Source organism: Pseudopodoces humilis, chromosome 3, assembly GCF_049639895.1.
Source record: "Pseudopodoces humilis isolate 2021_Gansu_Grassland_sample_001 chromosome 3, ASM4963989v1, whole genome shotgun sequence".
In the NCBI taxonomy this organism is placed as follows: domain Eukaryota; kingdom Metazoa; phylum Chordata; class Aves; order Passeriformes; family Paridae; genus Pseudopodoces; species Pseudopodoces humilis.
The window spans coordinates 6,778,560-6,804,555 of record NC_142202.1 but is presented as its reverse complement, the minus strand read 5'-3'; the positions used below and the strand labels follow the sequence as shown (position 1 = coordinate 6,804,555).

Here is a 25,996-nt window from a genome sequence, read left to right as displayed (position 1 = left end):
GCATGAGCTATTCAAGACAACTGCAACGAGAATTTGCATGCTTCTTTATAAATCCTCCTGCTACCAACTCTTAAGAGAAGGCAGTTACACATCAAATATGCTGTAAAACTGATTTTTTCCCCACTGAAGCCACTCTACTGTAAAACCCTTGAGTCACTTCTGTGAATTCTAGACCTCAGATGCACTGAGGGGCCAAAAGAGAAATAAAGTAAAAGAGTAACAATATATGTAAGACATTAAATAAAATTAAAATATATCCAAGACAAAAGACATATGAACAATGTACTTGTTTAAATTCCTTGGTGTTCAAGAAAAGACCATTAAGTCCAAGCCCTCTGAAAATGTTTCTGATTGCCACATCACGCTAGAAGTAATGCTGCAAATGAATTCTAAAAAGGAGCTTAAATTAATTCTAAAAACTATCTTCACAAGAAAATTTGATCAAAGCTTTCTTTTCAGAAAACATCCACTCATCATAGGTAATATTATTTTGACTTGCAAAAAAATATTTGAAGAATTCTTTAACTTAATTGTAGTAAATCATGAATTTTGCTAACCTTTACCAGTCCCCCAAATATTTTCCATCAGTTTATCCAAGAAAATGCATATGAATCACAGAAGTCCTCTTAAAAACCTTCCCAACTGATCTGATAAAAAGAGTCTCTTAGGAACAGAGGTTTTGGTGGATCTCTAAAAAATCAGCATTTTAAAGGTAACAGGGGAAACAGATTGCAGTCATGTTGCTACAGGTGCTGTATTATTTGCTTGCTCAAAAAATTATTTTCTAGTTTTCAATTCTATGGAACACTAATTTCAAACTACAAATCTGAGATTCAGTTTTCCAACATAACATGAAAAAAGACTCTGCAGCTTCTGCTTTGACTGGCTGTAATTATTTTCCTTCACTGCATCAAAACTGTTGTAGAGAATGAGAACTAAAGCATATTAGGAGCTACAACTGTCAAGACTAAATGAAATAATGAAAGACAAGTTTAGTCCTGCAATATTGTCCAGGGGAAACACAAATGAAAAACAAATCAAGGAAACCTTCTCACAGTCTTTAACAGCAGAGTTGTTCTGAAAAGCTATTAGTTTAGATAATCTCCCATGAAACCACAAAACTGCAATTTTTGTAGCATATGTAGAATTAAGGAAACTTGCTAGGCAGAAGTTAGTCATTCAGAGAGCGTGACTAAGCTTGATTAGCTTTTTGCTGAAGTAATTTCAAAATGTCCACATTTTTTTTGGTAAGCGATGCTGCCAATGGATTACTAAAACTGATCGCTAGCTTTGCTGCTATTTATAAGCTCAGGAACGCCATTACAGACTCCACTAAACATGGAGTTGGTCTAAACACTCAAGTTAATTACAAAGAAAAATTATACAAATCTATGTGTTTGAACAATTTTTAAAACTTAAAATGTTTTAAACTTTTTAATTTAAAATAAATTTCAAATTCTTTTGAAAAAATTATAAAAATACATACCAGCTGCCCAGTGACAAGTAGGTTTAGATATTTTGATTTTGAGGCAGTCACAGTCACTTGGAATGACTTTATTCAAATTTCATATAGCACAAAACAGGAGGGAGCCCAGAAGGTTCCCTAGTCAGTCTAGCAAAGAGAAAACGTGAATTTGTGGATACGGCACCTGGTGACAGTTTTAGGTTAATGGTTGAACTCAATAATCTTAGAAGTCTTTTCCACCCTAAATGATTGTATGATTCTGTGATGCCAGAATTTCCTGGGATGGGTGTTGATGCTTTAACACCCATCTGGGGTGGTCCATTTTGTATTGGAAGGGGTTCTCTTTGCAGCCTTCCTCAGCTTCACTGCCTTGCCCAGAGACATCTGCAAAGCTCATTGCCCTTCCACGATGCAGAACTAAGCCAGCCAGCCAGCCAAGGCTGCAGTCATCAAAAAGGGAATTTTCTAGCAGGGTTTTCAGTTTTGCTCTAGACAAAAGAATCAGAGCTGGGGTAACATAATATGCTGGCAGCCCGAACAGACACCCCGTCTCCCGGATTCGGATTTACAAGTAGACTTGACTGGAACCATCCCTTGCTGAGTGCAGAAAACAGAGTTCCTGAAATAGCTGATCTGGCAAGCGCTTCTCATTCGGGCTCATCTGGCAGAAATAGCATCTGCAAAATCACTGGGAATTAATAACGCATTCATCGACACTGAAAATGACTGAAAATTCCCTTTTCACTTATTATCCTACCTCAGTAACACGTTTTAAAAGGAACTGTAATTACCATTGTGCACTGTTGTTAGGAAAGAGAAGATCAAAGCTGCTCTAAAGCAGCCACAATGTCCCATCTCTCTTCTTGCTCTTTGCTGAGCAACAAATGTGTGCCTTGAAGTGATTGTTCCACAGCGAGAAGCAACTCCAGGGAATGAATTGCAACGACCTTGCGATGTTTACTGGGGAACTTATCAGAGCTACCACTTAGGAGAGTGCAAGAGATATTTGATGTAAGCAAACTCAAAGAGTTATATCTAGAACAAATAACACTGTACCTTCTAAAATGCCTATGGCAGCCTGGCAAATGCAATCCCTGCTTCCAAATTTTATTATGTTCAGAGTGATGCTTGTTTGATAGGTTTCACGTCTGATCAGAGAACAGGCAAAATCTTTCCTAAGAGAAATGTTAATGTTAAGCCTACTTCCAATTTTCAAATTAAATAAAATAAATGTAATAGAAATATACAAATTGTCCCCCTCCAGGTTTTTGCCATGAAGATTTCAAATAAACTTCAAACGAAGTGGGTAACGCATGAAAATGAAAACACACCAATAAAAGGGTTTAAGAAATGCTGAGTGTGTCACCTATTTGCAAAAAAAAATAAACACTGCTGTGGGTAAATGGCTATAAATATAAAAAAGTAATGGGACATGAAGAGCTCTAAACAAAACCAGAAATATTTCATGACTGAATTAGTAACTACAGTTAAATGTGGTTTTGATTCACTGGTAATTTATGGGTCTTTTATCTTTATGAATATAATAACTAAAAGGAGACAGAAAAAAAAAGATGACAAATGCTAAATATATACCACTGCATAATAATGGTAAATCTTCAGTATGCCAAAAATACTTAAAAAGTCTTGGAGCATTTAAAAACAACACCACCACTAATTTCTCCTTTTCTTGAAACCACATTTAACCTTCAGAGAGAATTAGGGCAAGACAAAATCACAGTTTCCTTGCTGAGAAAAGATAGGGAAAAATAAACTTCCAAGGAATGAATGCTTTATGTAATTTAGGTATTAAAAATTGAATATGGTATTATTATAAAGTTAATAGCAGGGAAAGTATCAGTAAGGAAATAATATATGCTGCAATTTTTTAATTACCTCTCATGCCAGAGGATAAAGGGGCAAAATTAATCCCATTTTCACTACTTAATAATAAACTAGCACAGGACAAGCTTCACTAAGGTAAGTAACTTATGTCCTGTTGTTATTTTTTAGTGTTTGGTCTGTTGCTTAAATCAAATTACCTGATGTGAAATACAGATTACTGTTACGTATGTTTATACCAAAGGTGGCCCAATATGGACAATCAGAGCAGTAACTCACAGGCCAGAAGTGAAAGGATGGTGATTTGGGAGCCAGTTAGTAATTAATGGCTTCTCATCACACATCTGATGATCCCTAACTAGCCTTTTCCAAAAGACGAAATAGCTAAGAAAATTACTATATGCATTTCCTACACATGGCTGCATAACAACATAATTGATTGGCTGCGAAATAGAGCCTTAGTCCTTAACCTCATTTCTGTTCACCTAGGATATATTCAGAAGTGTGGTTTCACCAAAAAGCATATGGCTTAGAAGCTGTGCTTTCCTGGAGGAATTAATTGGTACTAGCATCTCCACATCTGATTCATAATTCTCTTCCATCTCGTTCTGGCTTACACAGAAGTACAAACAAATGAGACTCAGTGTTACTTCCCCCAAAGTATTCAGTGTCAAAGATACTGATCTAGAACATGCATAGTTATTTAACCTTTCAAAACTTTCTACAGTTGTCCTTCCCCCTGAAAACAAGAATTTCTTTCTCTATATGAGCCTTCCAGAACTAAGAGTGTAACCAGGCTTTGTCTTTGAGTGGCAGCTGCTCTGGAACCCCCAGCACAAGGAAAAAACCCACCCTGCAGCGAGGGCAGCAAGCACACACAAACCAGATGTCCATCCTGATGGCAGAGCAGAACCCCCAAGAGATGTTTCCTACAAGCCAGAAGCCATTTCCACAGCTCACCCCCACTTTGTTCCTTCAAAGTTGGGGTCATTCAATAGCACCTCATAAAATAATGTTCTGTAAATGCTTCTGGTCTGCCATCTCTGGTGAAAACACAACCACCAGTATTGAAATATAGACGGACTAAAACCACATTTCATACCCAAATGGTCAGCAGTCAGACAGCACTGCATCATCATTCAATACAGTAAAGCTTTTTGCATCCTAAGAAACCTAAGATACACTAAAAAAATATTCATAGGTGGGTTCATTTCAGCCTCACCTGTGAGAGCATAAGGAAGTTCACAATTAAGTTTTGTTGTTTATTGTTTATAAATGTAATAAAGTCCTTTATTACATTTATATATATATATATATATATACATCTTATATCTATATTATGTGTATGAATATATATATAATATATACACAATCATAAATATCCCCCTATATAAAGTACCTATTATAATTACTTAAAGGCTTGTGGAAGAGAGAAGTGCTTCACAAAGAATGAGTTCAAAAATAGAAAACTTTCAACATTGTATTTAAAAAGCACGAACATTCAAGTGGCAATTTCTCATCAAACCCCCCCACCACCACTATATAGATCTTCTGTGGAAACTTTTTACTTCTTTAACACAAAAACTGCTTTTAAAAAGCAAAAAAAAATCCCATTAAAGAGCAGCAACAGAAGACCCAAATGGTTAGTGCTTCCATTGAGAGAGAAATAAAAACCATTTCAGGGGCTAGGTATTATAAGCTTTTTCTCTTTCCCTTATATCTTTCATTATCTTCTACTAAAATCAGAATGTGAAAGGAAATATCCATCACCATCACACACGAGGAGACATCAGCTAATTTTGTGAGGAAACTCATCAGCCAATAGTTATTGTAAGCTCTAATATTCAGATGTCAAGCAACTAAATTCTGTACTGCAACTGCACAACTGCTCTTAGAACAACTAGTTTTTTTTAAAAAAACATATTGGCAATATAAGCCTTAAAGGCAATTGTCACATATATTCTCAAGCCATCCTGCAGAAAATAGCAGCTATACAAATTTGTAAGGATTTCAGTCTTTTCAGTGACTGGAACCAATGAAATGGATGGCTTACAAAATGAAATGGTTTTGCTTGATGAAGGCTGCACATTCTTTGAACAGTGAACCGACTGGGATTAAATATTCTAATTCTCAATCTTATAAAACACTGATGGACAGCTTTGTCAAGCTCATTAATACTAAAGCAACTGCTGATAATTGCTCCAGGTTTCAAGCTCTAATTAAAGCTAAGTGGCTCGATTTGCATATAGTAAACAATAGAAGTTTCTTGCGATCACACTCCCAGAGGCCTTATCAGCTTCACAAATACAGTATCATTAGAACTTGAATGCTAATTACAGTTAATTTCTCAATGCAAATAGGAGTAATTCAGTGGACATTTAGGTCTTTCTTGCTTAGACTTAGCACTGTAGTTTATCTAAATGCACCCCAGACACTTACCAAAAATAACATACGAGGAAGAACAAAACATTCCACAGCTCCCCCTTCTCATCACGTTTAATAAAATGATGTCAAATGTTATCAAAAGCATTGCCATAAATTGAGCAAGGTAAATCAATTAGCCTTTCTCCATTTGTTCTGTTTATCTGGGTAACAATGTAGAAAAAACAAAGCACTGCTAACTAAAAATAGTTCAGGATAAGCTCACGTTACAAACTTTGGTAGTATTATAAGAAGACTCTCCAAAACAATCCTTATTTTAAATACTGTCTATGTCATGTAACAAAAAAAAACCAATAATGTAGAAATCTGCATGTGTTGGGAAAACACATAAGATGCAGTGAAGTGTCTAACAGTAACACACTTCTAATGTATTCATAATCTCTCCTTCAGCTCCCTGTGTCCAAAGTCAAAGTAAAGAAGGAGCAGGAGAATTATTAGGAGCAATAGGAACTATTTCCCCACGTGACACAGCAGCCAGCAATCTGCAGCCTCAAGCCCAGGTGAAGGAAGGAGATTGGAGTGCCAGGCTGCACATCCCTGCGGAGGCAGAGGATGGGGATGTGCCACAGCTCCATGAGCAGCACCAAGAGCTGAGGGAATCACTCCCACTCAGAGCCAGACCCTCTGCTCAGCAGCACGCTCAGTAGTTGTTGTTTGGGATCTGCCAGTCCTTTACCCCAGGCTTTTCTTATGAATCTGCTTCAGAAAAGTCTCAGATCCTCTCCCACCTGCCGTATTTCAGAATTCCGCCTGGACTAGAGCACGAGTTGCTATAACAGAGTGACAAGTCACCTAAGAACAGCTCCTCCATAGGTAAAGTAAAAACCGTAGTGCAATGCTGACAATGTCACTGGCTAATTACTGACTCTGTATGTACCAGGGAAAAGTTACAATCTTCTTCAGCTGCTGTGAAGGCTGCATTAATGAGTCAGATTATGATTTCCATTGACAGTCCCTAGTATTTTTACATACTTCCACACTCCTTCAGTTAAGTAATAGGTGGAAAGTGAATCATTAGGATTCAGAGATACCTGTTTCAGGACAGCTGAACCATGCAGAGAGAAGTAAACTTCATTTCCCATGTAAATATTTACATATGTGTAAGGCCTCCATGGGGAGGCCAAGGCACTCCTGCCTTGCTTTGAATGAAACCACCTCCTGCTCCAGCCTGCCCCTGTCCATACCAGCCTATATACTTTTCCAAGGAAAAAACAAACTTCAAAGTTGTACTAGGAAAATATTTACTTGGTAAATACCTCATTGTCATTTCCTCCTTCCCTTTCAGAAACCCTCAATTTTAATTCTTTTCTTCTCTAGCCTCTCATCCTGCCGTTTTTTATAAAGGATGCAACCCTTAAGTCACCTCCCAAAAGATCTAAGATTTTGTTTCATCTTGACCCAGAATTCCTTTTAAAAATAAAAATAATAAAAATCCAACACTTGCTATCTATTCCGCCTCCTTCCAGTTCCAAGGTACTGTACCTGAACCTATGTTCTGCAACCTGATGATTTTTAAAATTGTATTATTCTTTACTCTTTCTGCCAGTGATCCTATAATCAGTCCCCCTATAGACTTAATTTCCTAATCACTTGAGCATGTCTTTCTCCATGCAGGACATTACTACAGGAATGCCTCCAAGGTGTGCCACGGTTTTTAAGGCACTCTCAGTCAATCCAAAAAGAAGAACACAATCCTTCCTGCATGAAGCTCTCACCCTCAAGCCTGACACCCAAACACAAGCTCTCACCTTACCTCACCAGAAAAAAATGTTAAAACCGAGGCAAGGAAAAGGAATCAAACACAAGGACAGCCTCAGTTCTCCATGCACAGTTTGCATTCATAAATTGGTTACAGTTTATGAATGCAAAATCTACCCATGTGAATCACCTCCCTGCAGCCAGGGCACGCCTGGGAGGCAGGCTTACTCCTGCACTTAGCTCCCAGTAGATGTCCAATTATTTCCAACTACTCCACTGCTGGAGCTTTGTCAATCACTGCTCTTTATGGCAAATGTCACCTATTAGCTTTCAAAGTACACCAGCATTTTGGTCATTTAAATTATGACTTTCCGTAAGACTTTAATAATTTTTATTCCATTTAAATGATTGGAAAGCAGGGACCATAATCTGTGATAAGCACATTTAAATTGCTTGCAGCAAAAGCTGAGGCACTTCTGAGGTGAAACCCCAAGTACACAATGATTAAGGTCACAATAAAATGAAAATTTATATGAAATTGTGTGAGCCTTTTTGCAAAAACCTGAATTTTTGACATTTCTGCTCTAGAATACTACTCTGATAATTTTCATTGGTGCTGTTTTCTGACATCAACATGGTAAGGAGTGATTTACCAGAATATGTACAGAGCCTTCCCTGTGCCCATTTGAGCTTTGATTATTACTTCTGATGGCAGTTGTTATGCCAGCTGAAGACATTTGGAGTGCTGAGGATTTATGAGATTTGCTTCAAATGTACAACATGGGAGTTTGACACCAGTAGCTTCAGCTGAGCACAAACTTTTAGTAGCTGGGAGAAAGCACTTAGATTATTCAGTTTAAAGACAAGCGTTTTCATTTCTTTTGGAGGTGGGGAGGGGGTGTTGCTTTGGTTTTGGTGGGTTGGTTGGGTTTTTTCTTAAAACCAATCATTTCCCAATGTGTAAACACAATAATACCGTTGTGTTCAAGGGCCCTTGAAAGATTTTATTTCTCCTGATAATAACTCAGATGAGGACAGTGGTGTAGCTGTGAGCTTATTGTTCACCATTAAGAGAGCCTACTGCATTAAAGGTTTTGGTTTATTTATTCCTCAGTCTAAAACATCACAATGTATTCTGGAGTAGTTTAATAAATATATTAAAAAAAAACTTAGGGAAAAACAGTCAAGTGATCCATTGTACACACAGCTTTTATTTACAGATTTCATGGCTCCCAAAATTTTACATTAAACAGTATTTTATTCTATGTGAGCCACCATTTGACATGAACTTAGCTCAATGACTCTAAGTCTTTCAGGGTGGTGCTTCCCTTGATGTCCACAGAACCCACCAGATTTACTAAAAAAAATTAAAAAAATAAAAAATAAATCTACTGAGCCTTTTTCAAAGAAAGAAAAAGAAAGAAAAACAACCCAAAAACTTAGAGTATAGAGGCACAGAAGGTTTCCTGAGACTTTTATAAGGCAAAAGCTTCCACATGCATTCATAAAAGTTAAAGCTTTTTATTAATATGAACCAGTTCTTCCTACTGAATAAGAAATCTTTGGATTATTACCAGTGCCACTGTTGCTTACTAATTCTTAAAAGGGCACTTAATTTTGATCAGCTGCCATTTCTCTAATGAAATCCAAGCTCTTTTGCATACCAGACATGCAATCATCTCGGTAAAAACTTTCCTGCTGACACTGGTGCTGCCACACTCTCAGCACACACCAAGGTGAAAAATGGATGCACAGCCAGGAAAGCACCAAGTCTCTCTCTCTAGGAATAGTTTAATTAAACAACATCACTTGTACATTTTTAACTTCACAAGAATTGGAAAGGTTATATGTCTGATATATATATTTTATATATATATGCTTTTAGGAAGACTGACTTCAAACACCTGACCTTCCTAATACCTGCCCCCAGTCCTGCTGGAACTCCAAAGGACTAAGCATCTGCTTCTCATTAGCCTCTCCACAAGTGTTCATCCAATTTGCAATTCTGCCTTGGGTAGGACTTTTCAAGCCCTTCCTGACCTATACTTATGCTGCATTAACGCCTGAGTATTCCTGCCTATTTGCTATTCTCCTGTTTAGATTTAACTGCTGAAATAGGTTCTGCTCAGAGGCCAGAATTACAAGGGAATTGTTATCTTTAACTAACAAAACCTTTCACAATTCAGTCCAAATTACATAACATTTTATTTTGCTGAAAATGCTTTTATTAAGTCCAGACTGGAATTTAGGTACTAGTGAAAATTTAACTTTGCATTTCCTACTCCAAGGCATTTTCTGGAGCCTGTCATTTAACCAGAATCTCCCTGGCTCTTTTGTAGCATTCCATTTTTTTCCCCAAACTACCTCATAAAGACTTGCAAGGTGCACACATTTGTTTTATAAACCATCTCAGCTCTCCCTTCTCTGCTAGGACTAAGTACAAAGGGATTTGGGAGAAAGTCATTTTGTGAAATGATACTTTGCATATTTATTCAGAGAAGCCCTTCACTTGGGGAAAATGCAAGGGCTACTTTCCTTAACAAGAAGATAATAAAGAAAAATTATTTCATTTGTTCAAAGTACATCTGCACTGCAAAAGAAAGGTATGATGATAAATTGTACTAACACATCCAAGCCACCCAGTTTGGAGACTACAGATGGCGTGACTGTGATGGAGCTCTTTATGGTCACGATTCCTGAGTATTTAGTCAGAACAGGATAAGTTATTTCAATCACCTCTGGCTCCTGCAGAAACTCTTCAGATGATGGTGGTGACACTGGATTAGGCCTTCCAAAAAATAACCCTGACTATGGCCAAACCCATGACAACAGCAAAATATCTCCCTCCCCAACTATAAATGAGGGAAACAGATGTACCACTGAAATGATGCGCAATAAATGGTGATTAACAACATCAGCAGCTCCTGCCTTTAAAAACATCGATCACAAGCAATTTTAATTAAAGTGAACAGTGAAGTAGGTGATTTGGCTCAGCATCCATGAATTTATCAAGTGGGATGTTTCTAACACCTGATTACAAGCTATAGTCACTGCTACCATCAGGCCTAAGCAGAATTAGCTGTCATTAACGTCATTAGCTTCCGGGGGTGAAATATGATGAAGATACATCATCTCAGATGGCAGCCTTCTCACTTGAGCCAGTGTCAGGCAGCATTGCCACCTCACAGTTTTCTAGTTCTTAGAGCACCAAATGGCTGGTGGTCTAATGAGATGGTATTTTTGTTTTAGTTTCTCCATTTTATTTTCAATTTACCAGTATAAGGTGCTATGGGCTTGCTTGCTTTCCTGAGAAAACAAAGAACTGAACTGGTGAATTATGAGCATTCAGATATTAATACTGCAGCAAAAATTGAGCTTAAATGTCCCATTCTGGCAGGGCAATGGAGAAGAAATGTGTTAGGGAGAGACAACCAAATGACAATCTTTACATATCTGCTGTTTTAGCTGGGCCTGGATACAACTTTGCTTCTATTTAACGCAGCTCAGCAATTCTGATAGTCACAGACCCTTACAAATTTGACAGATTATCCAAAAGGGTTGAAATAATGAAGACACATGAGAATAAAGAACAAAAGGGTGACGAGGAAAGATTAGAAAAAATGGATAAATAAATATCCTACAGAATTCGAACACTATAAAGCACATCTTGAGGGATCAAAAAAGGGATGTACATAAACAGTGAGTGAGAAGAAGAAAGAAACAAAGCTACAGACAACAACATAATGATTCAGGATTGCAGTAAGTAATAATATCATGTTTGGAACAATGTGTTTCTCTGTTAAAGAAAGAAAATATGGCACCACAGTACATAAACAGAAATTAGAATGCAAGGGAGACATGAATTTCGCAGAAAGAAAGTAAAAGTGACAGTCTGAGGACTTATATTTGTCTTGAGCTTGTCCTTGTCACTAAACTTATTCTTGGTGTTATTTGAAAATGGAAAAACAGATAAGGAACAGTCAAACAGGAATGCTGGCATGTAACAGAAGTGTGAGAAATGCTTTGTACCATTGTGTATTTTGCTTTTAAAAAAAGAAAATTCTGATCTGCAATGATCCAGCTGGAAAAAATGCTCACACAAGGACTTGAGACATAAATGAGAACTGAGTAGGAGATGGAGATTTCGGATCAATATCAGACACATTTGAGTGATCCAGAATCACTAAAGGCAGCATTTCCTCCTTCTGCAGGAGGTAGGCAGGTACAAAGTTTTCTGCATTGCAAAAAACAGTCAGATGTTGAACTTCATGGACATGACAATGGTTGGGGGAAGGAGAGGGAGGCAGGCACATTTCGGCTCCAACGTGCCAAAACACAAAGAAGCACATTCACAAAGTCAGGCATAGACAAACTCAGGGCATGCCAAAGTAATGAACACAGAGAAGTCACACTGATACAACATCATCTGCTTACAAACTAGGAGAATCAATCCCATCACTACCATGCCAGAAAAATTCCCTGCAAAAAGCCTGTGCTTGACTAAGGGAGGGGTGCATCCCACTGCAAGGAATACCAACAGGTAATGAATATAAAAATTTACTGGGCATATGCTCACTCACCTTTCTTCTGGGTTCTGACATGCTTTCAGTCTTCCCTTTTCACACAAGCAGGGGAAAAACTGCCCTCTGGTCATGGAAGAGTGAACTCAGCTGTTCAAGGAGTGGATAATTCTGCCCAAACACTGAGATCATCACCCAAGATTTCTGTCCAAACTTCATCAAGCAGTATAAACAAAAACCACTGTCTTGTGTGAGCTCCACCTCTCTGGAAGTGTATGGTTCTGCGGCTAAAATTTAATTCATAAAGGTTTAATACAGCCAGTATATGTAAAAGGAAGTTCAGAAAGGTGTGGAAACTCATAAAACTCAGCAATACACTGATTTGTCTCCTTAGAAAATGATTTACAATGTGATATTTCAATGACAATAGAATAAATAATTTTTAGTAAGACCACTAGTAAACTAAATGTGCTACAGCTAATTACAGTCTGCAGAAATGTGTGTTCTTGGCTTACAGCTTTTGCTCACACAGTCATCTTTTAGGAAAGGCATAACAAGAGCAATCAAAAATTTCATTTACCTATAACTGTCCCAAATAAAAATATTCTTTCCCCTAGCAGTGATGCCCTTCCATGACAAGCCATGAGAAGTCATACTACAGTAACACATCTTTTATATCATATTTTCCGTTACCAAAGCAACTAACTCTATTTGTTGTATTTGTTTTCATCTCTGCTATGAACAAAACTCTACATCCTAAGTGACAGGCATCACTAGGAGTTAGTATGGGAGTCAGCTTTGAAAAATCAAGCTGCTAACCTGTTTACTTGAATATGGACTGCATGTAGTTTTACATTTTGTGAGAACATTTTTTCAGGTGAAAGAAATTAATATTTCATCAGAATAAATGCTGAAGTACCAGTCATATTACTTAAATTATATTACTCCAATTACTGTGGTTTTATACTTTAGAGACCTTAAAAGATAACGTAACATCATCCCACAGGAATAATATTAAAAAACCTCTCAGGTAAGGGTATAAATTTTCTAATTGACTACTGAACATGGCTGTTTCTTTATATGTAACTATGATTTAATATATAATTTCTGCATAATGTAAATGGCTCCAAGCAAGTACTAGCAATTCAGGAAAATCATATTTAAGGATTTGTCAAATAAGGCTCACAAAAGCATGCCCCTTCTGATTATTCCTCAAAATTCATTTCTAATACATCTACTCTGATCATAAACAGTGATTATGCTGTCACGACTTTCTTTTTAACCTAGGTAAGTATTATGATGCCCATCTGATACACAGAACAATTTATGCTTTCAATTATTCATTTCTTTTCTTTATATTAGCTATGTAAATATGAAAACAAAGTTCAAAATAATTGATTTTTTATATTTTATATTTGAAAAATTGACTGATTTCAAATAAAAAAAAAAAAGATAAAAATTTCATGCTATTGTTTGTTCTTTGCATAGATAAGTTAATGTTTAAAAAATGCAAATAGGATGTACAGAAGTGTCTCAAAACCATCAGATGAAAAAAAGACAAGTGACAAGGACCTTGGGAGAAAGGTGCAGTGCTAAAATGCAGCATCACACATTCTCTTCCTCAACACCAAATTGCAAGGGAAAAAATTAAAATCTGGTACTGCTAAGTCACTATCTGCCAAAAAGCCCTTCATACATTTTTAGGCATCACAGAAGGCACCTCCAGGAGAAAAACATATGAATAAGCAATTTCTAATTTCAGCAAAATTTGACTCCGCTTCTGGTGATGTAAAGAATCACAGCAGTCACTGTCAAAAACAAACAAACAAACAACCAAACAAACCACCCCTGTTGCAACTTTTATTTCACATTACTGAAATTTATTTCACATTACCTTTTATTTTACATTACTGCTGCTGCTGAGAATCCCATGGGTTTGACAGGGATTGCACTGACTGCCCTTAGAGAGCAAACACAAGCCCTCCTCAAGAGCCCACACACCAGCAACAAGGGGACAGGGAATAGGTCAATGCAAGGAAGCCAGATACGAGGACAACAATCCCTTTGCACAGAGCCTGATGGTCACAGCTCACCAGTTCTCTGGGATTTGATAGGGATTTGTACATGCTTAACTTTTACTATGAATTTCCATTACAAGAACGTGCTATTCCAATAATGACAAGCTTCTTAAATTCTTGACTTTGCACAGCTGAGATGTGCATGCAAATAAGAATCCCTCTAGGCTACTTCTATTATTTTTTAAATTCTCTTTCAATCCAAATGAAGAACAATTTCCCCTGCACAGAAACATCAAACATTCTCTTCCTCTACATTTTATGATGTAGATTTTCCAGCAATCCCTGGCTTTTATGAGCTGTCTCATATAACGAACATTGTGGTCCACTGTCTGACAGATCTGTACTTTATCCTTCCCTAATGAGACAGCTCCCCAATTATTGAGCCAACAGGCAGCGTTTCTCTAGAAGTTTCACCCTTTTAAGCACAGAATTCCCACAGGGTGATTGGCAAATTAGCACACATTAAACCCATCACATACACAAACTTGCTGAATTTATTCCTGAACAAGCAATTTCCTTTCTTTCCCCACCAGTTCAGGATGCTGTTTTTTTTCAAAGTGTTCAGTCAGTGCTTCATTAACCACCCCCCAAAAATAACTCACCTTTGTCCCTCTTCTCATCACAAAGATCACCATGTTACAGAACAGCTACAACAGTAACACCACAAAACAAAGTGTAGAACAGAGACTGCCTAGTAAGGCAGCTTATTAAAGCACCACAGTTATTTCTTTACACCATCTAGACACTTTGTGGTTGAAGATGAACCAGGTGGGTGAAAGGGCTGTATTAGCTTTTGTCCTGTCAATGCCCCTTGGTGCAGGATCTGCACCCTGAGATCCATCTGCTGGCAGAGGTTCAAGCACTTTCTCAGTTTTGGGCTGTTCCTGTCCCTGTCTGTACTCAAAACCTAAGCTAAAATGTTCATCCCTAAGGGGGGGAAACGGATATTCCTGTTCAGGAAGCACCACATACATAACTCCACTACATACTTTAAAAAAAGGAAGAATCACAGCATCATCACTGCTACAACAAATGATTTCCCTGTGGTGCCTTGCTATAAAACATCTTCAAAACTGATCATTGCAGCCTCTGAGCTGCTTCTGCCGCTCTTAGCCATACTAAGCAAACACTGCAACACATTTCAAGCACCAAATCAAACAAATCCACTTCCTCACAGGAAATACATACTGAATATATAACCAGAATCAAAATTTAAATGCTAGTGAGGGCCCACCTACACACACTGGTGCAGCCACAACTTCCCTAAGCAATTTTCCCAATGTTTTACCAGCCTTCCAGTTAGAAAATTACTCATAGTATCAAAACTAAATGTCCAGTCCTGTAATTTCAGTCTGTTTCTTCTTGTCCTGTCCCCAGCCCAGAGAACGATTTACTTTTACTCCTCCATAGCTTTTTATGTGTTAAGGTTTTTTTATCTTCCTCTCCTCATCTTTCCTCTTCTTTACTCTGGGTTTAAAATCCTTCCTCTTTCACTCTACTTTTGGCATGTTTCTAACTCCATTTCTGGCTGAGACACTGTCTTCCTCCCACTGGAAACAGTAGCACAACAGGTAACTTCACAATTTTTCCTGTTTAATTGTCGTTCTACAGCTGCTTCTTTCTTGCTTTTCCCATAACAGTGTAAGGTTGTCAAGGCACCTCCAGTGCATGATCCACTACAAACTTCAGCTTATTCTCTGCAGAATCTCTGTCCAGCGCTTCAATCATTCCTCAGCCCTTCTCGATTGAATGAGCATCTCTGTTTAGGTGTAGCAATTTACACTTGATCTCACTGAATACATCTCATTTAATGAAACCCTTGCTGAAGAAATAGGATTGCAATTCAATCCACCAAGATCATTTTGGAAGAAATGGTAGGGAGCACATCCAAAACAAAGCAGAAGATTCACCTTTGATTAAGGGAAGTATGGCCAACTATAATAATTTCTGGAACCACAGGGAAAGATCACAACCTCCTCATCTGATGCCAATGTGACGATTAAGAAAACTGACAAACTTAAAGTAGTAGATTAATTTTTAAGGATATTATCTGGAAAATACCTAAAAGAAGAGAGCTAAAAAGGAAAAAAAAAAAAAAAAAGAGGAAGCTTAAGCTGGGGAGAAAACTGAGTCCAAAAACATAACATCAGTCATATCACAGCTTACAAGTTAAACAAGTGTTTCAAAGAAACAAATTAAATGGATTTATGATACTGCGGAAATTTCCTTCCGAAGCAACTCTTCTGATTAATGGATATGAATCTTTATCAGAACACATGATGATAAAGCCAACCTTTAGGAATTTCAGACTTATAACACATTGCTATGGCAACATTCTCAGCAAGAAATAAGTTTAGTTGGAAATAATTTAGTTGGAAATAAAAAAAAGAAATCACTTTACTTGTCCCTAAAAGACAACTCTACAACAAAAGAGAACAAGACAGGCAAAGGCAAGAGCGTAAACCAAACTCTTAGACCAATACACAAACAGTGCACCTTTTTAAGCATCTCCCCACAATTCAAATAAAATTCCTCTTTTATGAATTTTATAATTTACAACAAGAGGAGCTGAAAAGACATTGGGTTTGAAATAGATATTTATAATTTCAGTCTATGAGTTATAATTGAAGATTCAGGCATCACAGCAGCTAATGCACTCAAATGAAGCTCAGTGAAACTGTGCAGCCTAGCAGAAGTACAGCTTGCTTTTGAAAGTGCAAATACCAAGAATATTGGTGCATGCCTATTTTTTAAATCCCTAATTACAGGTGGAGACAAATATTTTAGACAATGAAAAAAATTAGTTTGTTTCTTAAGTGTTATAAACAGGTTAAGTTGCAGGCACCCTTCCTGATGCATTTTTATATGCTGCTCTGAATAATTATTAAGTTTGGTTTCTGTACAAACAAGTTATACTAGTATTTGTATTAACTTTGCCAATCACAAAATTTAATTAAATGACCTTTGTTTACAAAAACCACCTATAAAAAGGATAAGAGTTGCAATTCCCCGTGGACTAACTTAATTACAAATGAAAGAAATATTTATCTAACCAAGCCTCAAATAATACTCTGATTTTAAAACCCCTGAAAATGCACAGCTAGTATCATGCACTGTGCACAATGACTGAAGACCCCGGAATGGAGGCAAAACACGGATTTCAAAAAGCAAGTCCTGATCCTATTTAAGATACTTTTGTAAAAAAGCTCCCCAAAATGCAGCATAAGCTGTGTGCACAGGAGGGACACACTTGATTCAGAGTCCAAGGACAAAGCCTACTCTCCCAGGAATATCCCATCATTGCAGGTCACTGGCCATCCTACCACCAAGCAAGGGCTTTTCCACTCGACCTGATGATGAGCAAGTCAGCCCTTGAATAGGCCCTCTCACTGCTGAGCTATTTCTAGATGCCCTTTTGCCTTTTTATGTGCTTCAGAGAGGAGGAGCAGTGTGGCTGTTCTTAGAAGTCCAGCTAAGAGGTTTTCCCTGGAGCAGGACAACTTTCTGCATACACAGCACAAACACCCAGGCAGAAGGAGATGGATCTTTTCGGTGTGGTGTTTTTAATGCCTCGCCAAGCTGATCTAGTAAGACTTTAGAATAGCGTGAACTCTTCCCTACCTGACTCTAGGGGACCAAGAGGATAAAATCTGTATTTTGTATATCATGTTGTTAATACATTTGTTGGTGATAAGCAGAGCTCCTTCTGGAACTCAAAAAGCCACATTCTTAGAGGATTTCCTCCTGCCCCCTTTGGTCCCCTATCATTCTCCCTTGAGGTGGAGGTCAGAGGGTACAGGCTAAAGAAATGCTTCTTGTTAAAGCTTTACAATTCACCCCCTGCCAACATGAAGTGGTCCTGAAGGCTGCAGTTCTGAACACAGTCCTGAACAACAGCAGAGCTGTTGTCCCAAACAGAACTCCTCCATTTCTTTAACCATTGTGGAGGAAGCCTGCCCTGCCTTCTGGGTGAGGGATCAGCAGCAACTCCCCTTCTCTACAAACACACTGCAGCTCTTTTGGCTTGGATCCCACCCACAGCAACACACACCACCTCTTTTTTATTTTCTCTGCAGTTCATACAGTCCCCTGTCCAATTGCAATCCTGGCTCTGACTGACAGCAATTGATTGAAATTTTTTTAACCACAAGCTAAGTCTGAATGAAATAGGTGGTAGGGAAGTGTTTGATGTCCAGAAAGCTTCCAGGGTATCAGATGGCTTCAAAGAAGTGCATGCAAAGAAAAGCGGAATGAGAAAAACTTAGAGCGCACAGAGTAAATAATTTCAAAGGCTGTGTAAACAAGGGACCAATTTAAAATTGAAAACAGTGATTACAACTCCCCCAGTCTGCCTAATAACCTTACAATTAATTGGCCTCTAAGACTTTTATTTAGAAAACCAGTACAGAAAAACAGAGGAAAAAAACCACCTATTAGACAGTTTTTTTACTATAACTTCTTTCAGTAAAGATTTGGTGCCTATAATGTATTTCCAGTGTTTCAGAGAGCAGAGATTTAATTGATGCATAATAGCAATCCTTAGTACTGTGCAAAAGAGACCAACATCAAAATACCAATGTTTTACTATTAAGAGATTATTCTGAACATTTAAGAAAACTAATTTGCTCAAACACCAACTATTTACTCTCTTCGAAGGGCCTTAAATATTTTTTATCCCATTCAGCTGTACCAACTTAAGTGGAGATAAACAGAAACCTGTCTCAAGTATCCTCTTTCACCAGACAGAGGATTATATAAATAAGACTCATCCAACACAAAAGGTTCACCCTGACCACACAAATAGTCAGGCAGCAGCACAAGTGTCCTAGGGGGAGCACAGCTACATAAACAAGTGCTGAGGAAAAAGCAGTGTGTGGATTTGGGAATGCAAGATAACAAGGACACACTAACAGAAACTTTGGTAAGCTAGAAGGCAGATGGAGTAGAGGACCTGAGAGAGGCTAACTCCGGACAAAATAGCTGATATGGCATTTGGAGCCTCATACTGAATATAAAACATTTCAGAAAACAGGCTCAGGAGACAAATGTCAGGGGCTGTGTGATTTCTCTGAGCAATCCTGAGGATGATCAAATTTGTTCCTAAGGCTTTTCTTCCTGCCTTAATGGCTAAGCAGCCACTCACCCACAGCTGGGCTGCTGGTGGATTATGAACCTTGGCAATCACTCTGATGGGCATTTCATTACATTCCCTCCTCTCATTTTCAGTTGTACCCATCTTTCTTTTTTTTTTAGATACCAAGATGATAACATGCACAGATGAGATATTAGTGCTCCCTCAGGAGTTAGCCAGAGTTGCTCTCATCCATGCCTGGACACCTTGGATGTGAACACAACCTAAATCACTATCAGCTACACCATATAATTGCCCTGCTGTCACACACATGATGATCTTGTTCTCTCCTCCCCTCCATAAATCTGCATTTCAGAATTTACACAGTATTTAAAGCCTATTGCTTCCCTTCCTCAGTGTGTAAAACCACTACATACACACACGTATAAGGGAGTTTGGGTCTATTTTGAATCCTATTCCAGCTCTCCCCAGTCCACTTTGAACTGAAATACAATCTCTGTGGCATCCATCATTCCTCCAGAGGCAGATCAACAATATGTAATAGTGAAACAAGTAACTGCTTTAAGTACATCTAATTTGAGACTTATTATTCAACACCATTTCCTCATTGTGCTGGTTTTCTGACACACTTTGACTATTTGTGAACTGGGTTATTTTTCCCCACCATAAGCTACTCCATCATTTCCTGTGCTGAGCTTCACCGTAGCTGTCAGCTACATTTCTGACCTCTCTTCCATTGCAACAAAGAAAGAAACCTCCTTCTAGCACTGGAGTGGATGCTGATGAGGTTATATTCAGTCTCTGATCAATTGTTATCATATATCTCTGTCCTTTTCTAGTGGTTTCAACGCTGCCTCTATCGCAGTATCATTTGTAAATGCAATTAATGAGGTGTTTATGTACTCTTCAAAAATCATTAAGATGTCAAATTAAACTGCATTTAGTGGTGCACCCCGAGTCACCCTGCATGCTTTGGTCCAGCTCAATACACCACCATTCATCATCTCTCTCTCTATTCACAATGCCTCCAGCAATTCTAACTCCTTTGATACAATTCATGTTCAAAATACTTTCAGTTGTGGTGCGGCTTTTTCCCCTTCTTCCAATAATTTCTAGACTTATCCTTCCTGTTTTGAAGGTAACAGATTTGTGCCGTTACAACCCAATATCTTCCTGCTTCCTTCTCAGTTATTACAATTGCTAGTGTACCAATGCTCCCTGGTTCAGTTAATTCTTTTAGCATACTGAAACTTGTTACACCAATACCTATTTATTGTCAGTAACATATGGCTTTTCCTCCTTTTACTCATTATCTACTTTAAAATTCCTTATTTTTCTCTTTCATATACTTATTTCATTTTCTTGTTAAAGAGGCAATCAAAATAGGCCATCCATTGGCATAGCTGATTTCCTCCTCCTCATTTCACATAGGCAACCTTTTTTTCCCCCACAATTTTTGTCTGTCTTCTTTGTACTGCGAATATTTCTGTTGCCATAACCCAATCTGCACTCAAATGTTGTCTATTTGAGTCGATTTGAATCCTTTGCTCCCTCTATCTGGGTCTCTGCAAGCCTCAGAAATCTGTAGATTAACTCACTTTCTTTCCCTTCCCTCTACACCTACTGGATCTTGTGAAACCCACTTACCCTTTGCATTCTTTTCCTTCAGACTCACGGTAACCTACTGCTCCCTAACTGAATGAATTATACATTTCACGTTTTTCCAGGCTTGATTTGTTCATTAGGACAGACACTCAAGTAGCCTCCACTTCCCAAGGCATCCCTGAAATCACTGGACTTAGGGCTTTTCAGAACAGTCCATGATCTGTCACGTGGACTTTAAAATCCATATTGCTTGCTAAGCTTCTAAATGCTGCTATGAATGAGTGGCTCTTGGCTCCTGTTCAGTTTGTGCAGCTGTGTTCTGCAAGTCTGGGTGCTGAGTATTTTTTATCTCAAACAGGTGCACAGCTAACAACTCTTAACCAGCAAGGAAATAACCTGTGGATGATCTCTCCTGTGGTTATCTTTTCTCATTAAAATATCAGGCCAGTTTTCATGATGTATCACACTAGTTTTCGTGAGTACAATCCCTTTTTATCATTCCATGTTAAACACCATGCTACCACCTACAATGTCCTAAAAATTACAGACTCCCTACAGATAAAGCATTACCTGCATTGACCAATGCCCACTAAAGCCTTTCCTTTGTTATTTCAATACCCTTTTTTACACCCTCTCATAATTATTATTCTATTTTCTTTTCCCCACATCATATTAGAAACATTTTTTTTTAATTAGGAACACTAACCTGAATGCCCCAAAAGCCTGATACTGCCCAGAACAGGCAGAAACAAGTATGGATGTAGGAGCAAATGCACAAAGTTCTTATTGGCTCCCATCAGAACGGCAGAAGGACACGAATATCCTTCAGTGTTTAAGTAACACCAGAGAGGGGCTCAAAATTTGTCCACCAACCCGAGGTTGTTTTCAGCTCTAATTTTTACAGAATAATTTTCTAGAATAAATAAAAAAACAAACCCACCACAGAAAACAAACCCCACAATGGTTTGTATAATGGAAAAAAGAGGGATTGCTGGGCACCGATTTGAGAAGCAGAGAGAGGATGCCATGAGCACAAAGAGGGTTGAGGAGCAGAGCTCTCACCAAAAAGAAAGAAATAAGTGATATTAATCAGGTCTGACTCTGGAGGTCACACCTAACTTCAGTTCAAAGCCCTACAGACTGTCCTGCTCCTCTCCTCAAAAAGCTTTACTTTCCATTTGTGATATTTTAGTGTTAATAGCTTCCCCTTACTGAATATTATATCCTTATGTAACACAATTGGTTCAGCTTACATTTTTAAAGATTGTGTGTATGTTTGCATTCTAAGTTGCCAAACATATGTGCTATCATATAACCAGCCAAAATGACCCCAAAAGTGTGAAGTCAGGCTCAGAATGCAAATTTTTTCTCAAACCTACAAGGAACTAACCTATGCATACGTGAAGACTTAAGCTGCAACTGTGTGAGCTACAGAATTAAAGCTCTGGAGCTGGAGAAGGAAAAGCTCCTTTTCCCTGTGGCCTTTGAAAATTTGGCACTTTGAGGTACAAAACTGTACCACGTATTTCAAATTTAATGAACTTTATAGTTCAATGAAGTATCACAAAATAGGCTATTTTATGATCGATTTTGGTGAGAGGCTGCTAAAACCAGTCACAACTGACCAACACCCTTATTTTTAGGAAATATTAATGGGTAGAATAAGCAACAAATTAATCACTTCTCAGCTCTTAAGGAGGCTCTACTGCAGACCAGTGGCTTCTTAGGGGTTTTTTAATAAATAATACAGTATAAGAATGAGCCATGGGATCAGCTTCCTCTCTTCTTTAACGAGACAGCTGCTTGTACTCCTACTACCAGGCACGCTTTCTCTAACTCCTAAAGTAAGCTTAGCCCTTTCATCTAGCAACTGTTTTGGTCAAATCATGTTTAATTTTTTGGGTTTTCATAGCATGAAGAGCAAGGAATGTATCTGGAAGCTTACAATTGTAATTATTCTACATCAAGAAAAGTAAGATCAAAACTAGAAAAAACAGTAATGTGTTCTTCCATAATACTTACAATTGACCTGATGTTGTTTTCTTTTGCCAGTTTCAGAGAGGACTTATAGCAACTTGCTAAGTTTTCTTTATGAGTGTCAGTGAGATGGCCTCTTGCAATTGGCCCAACAGTATGGATCACATCTGCAGTGAATAAAAAAAAGAAGAAAAAGAAACATTAAAGGTGCTACTGAATCGCACATCAATCCAGTCTGGAATTGCAGCTACACACAAAGGCAGGAATAACAATGCAAGCAAACATACTTAACTGTAAAACACATCATAATCTACATGTGCAATAACTAAACATAAATCATTAAAGGTTAAATTTTGCAGAATTTGGACTAAATGAGGAAATGAGAAAGATACAGTGAAGGCTTGTTACATGTCTACTGCAATGCACACATAGGAAGGATGAAATGTTTGTACAAATCCTCTAAATCTTAAGGCCTCTGCAACTGTAAATACTGTAGAACTTTGAAACAGTTGATTTCACTCCTTGAAGTCCACTCACTGGGAAAGTTCACCACACAGAACCTCAGCACATTGATGGTGATACACAGGTCGTCTGTTTTTCCTCAGCCACCATTTGAAAAGAAGTTAGGAATGTGTTGGTTATTCAAGAAACATGCTTTCCTTTCACATCAGACCAGATGGAGATGCCATGCAATAAAACAAAATATTCTGTTTGAAGAAAGTTTTAACGAGCAAGAAGAGAAAGCACAGTCATCTTAGGTAAGATGCCTTTGGACTCATCAAAATCAGATGTTGTAATCAATCAAAGTCTCCAAAGTACTGTAAGAAAAATGAATTTAAGAGCCTGGAGTAAAAAAAGTGTTGAAAAAAAAAATCTGCAGATTAAAAGGTACCATGATATTTTTTTATCTGCCTCCTTCCTATCCCCCCAGTTATTATGAAGCACATTTACTTTTTACACATCATTCTTCTATAGTGTATGTGAGCATAATAAAATGAGTTATGGTAGCAGATGTGTATTTTTATTTGCCTTTCTTTATAATTTCCTACAATGCATAGCAGAAATAAGCAGTGGCACTATGTATTTTCTTTTTCAATGTTGCACAAACAGGGATTAGGCCAACACTTTCGACTGCAGTAGCACTGGTCCCCTTTTAAGTTGTGTTTCTATCCCATGTGGGTCAGGTTTCCAAGAAACATCTGCTGTTGCTACACTCCAGAACATTTTAATTTTATCACAAATCCTACAGAATTAACACCATTATTCTTTGTCCAAGCTGGTTTTGATGATTTCCATCCAACATATGCCAAAGCCTAAAAGCAAATGGACAAACTAACATTAAAATGTACAGTCTTTTCTTTTAAACACAGACATCATCTGTCAAGTCCTGCTCTCTGATACTCAAAAGATGGTTTTTATGATGAGTCATAATGTTCCAAAATATTCAAAATATCTCCTATACATTAGCCAAAAAGTATTGATAAATCAGGAAGCTAAACACGTCTATTCCCAGTGCCCAAAAACACTGAGGAATCCACTGTGATGCAAACTGAAACCTATAAGAGCTAAACCTCCCAACTGCTACAGAAAAAAAAACCTCCTGGGAAGTAAATAAAAGGTTGAGAACTCTTCTTTCCATTTTGATCACAGTAATTTTCTCCAGTTGTGGGAACAAGATGGACAGATTGGATAATTTCTGCTGAATGTCACAGCTGCCAGATAGCGACTCCAGAGAACCCTCCCTACTACTGAACCATCAAGCAGGTGTTGAGTCTTTATCCACTGACAAGCAGGATGACAGCAGGACACTAAACCTGTGAGTTCAGAAAAGAGTTATACTTGTACATGTGTTGTAGCCACTATCATAAACTGAGAACTATTAGGAAAGGAGTTGAAAAAAGGAAAGAGCTAGTTTAAAATTTGCTTCTGTGTGCTGAGAAAAGGTTGTGTGAGTACTTCCATTACCAAAGACTGTAATTTCTGTTCATGACCATAGCAGTTTCCTGGAGGTTGAAACTTTCCAAGGAACATTTCTATTTGGAAGTGCTGGCAACTTCAGAGAAAGGAAAAGAAAAAAAAAAACTTCTTGACCTTTTTCCTGTGTGTTGTATTTTACAACAGGTGAACTTCAATTACTGAGCCAGAGGCATGATTTAACAGTGGACTTGGCAGCCTGGGTTACTGGATGGACTCAATGACCTTAGAGGTCTTTTCCCACCTAAACAATTCTATGATTCTACAGGAAAAGTATAATACTCCTGAATCTCATCTCAGTCAAGTTTGCCCTGCATTTACAGACATCAAGATCAGAGTTACCATGATAAATTTCAAATTCACAATACCCAGCAGCCAACAAGCAAATAGAGGAACAACTATAAAATCAACTTTAAAAGAATGTGTGAAGGATGGATAAGAAAAGATCCATAAACATTTCCCTCTTATGGCTAAGGCTGAGTTTCTTGCATTTCAACATGCATCTCCTTGAAAGCTGAAGTATAATGCCTTAAATTATTAACTGATTACTTAGGCAAGAAGGAGTTTTGGGGAACAGATCAAATACCAAATTCTTGCCTGGGTCTTTCTGTATAGAACTGCCACAGAGTAACTTCTAGATGCATTTCACTCACTAAATCTTTAGCTCCATTCCTTTAGTCTTTCATTATTAAACACTACTTTTAAGCCTCTGCTCAACAGATGCAAAATGGTTTTGTCATCTTTTTTTCAGAACTTCCCAACTGAGCATTTTCATAGCAACATGTCAACAATCCTGTATTGCTGCACCAGACACTTCATGTAAGTAATCTTTAATGCAGGTATTAGCTTTTATATTTAAATATTATATAATATCATATAATATTATATTATATTTTTAATTTTTTCCATGTCCATCATAGTTGGCTCTTTAGACAGGACACAGAAGATAGTTATTAATTGAATAGGCCCTGACCAACCCAATCTAATGGCGAGGCATCCTATGGCCTTTGGAATTAGATATGTTTAAGGTTGCTTCCAACCCAAAACATTCCATGATTTTATGAACTGGTTTATAAAATATCACAACTATTGTAATTGTTTACAGCATATTATTGGCAAAGAAATGCTTTTCTTAGATTCTTAGGCACGTTATTATTCTGAAACACGATAAAGATTTTATTAGCAGAACAGCATTACTAATATGCCAGTGCTTTATGGCTGGCAGACAAACAGAGAAGTAATAATTTTATTGTTGTACATTGTCAATAAAATCAGTGAATACATACATTTCCTAAACTACATGCTA

The 25,996-nt window shown here is 37.7% G+C and overlaps 1 protein-coding gene across 5 annotated transcripts in view; it reads right to left on the bottom strand.

Moving 5' to 3' along the window:
- The window catches only part of MACROD2 (mono-ADP ribosylhydrolase 2), an 848,220-nt gene that overhangs the window by 330,523 nt on the left and 491,701 nt on the right, over positions 1-25,996 (bottom strand). For all 5 annotated transcript variants that reach the window (XM_088053520.1, XM_088053519.1, XM_088053518.1 and 2 more), the window contains exon 6: positions 22,762-22,883. In XM_088053520.1, coding sequence (XP_087909646.1) covers positions 22,762-22,883 — 122 coding nt within the window. The remainder of the gene's footprint in view (positions 1-22,761; positions 22,884-25,996) is intronic.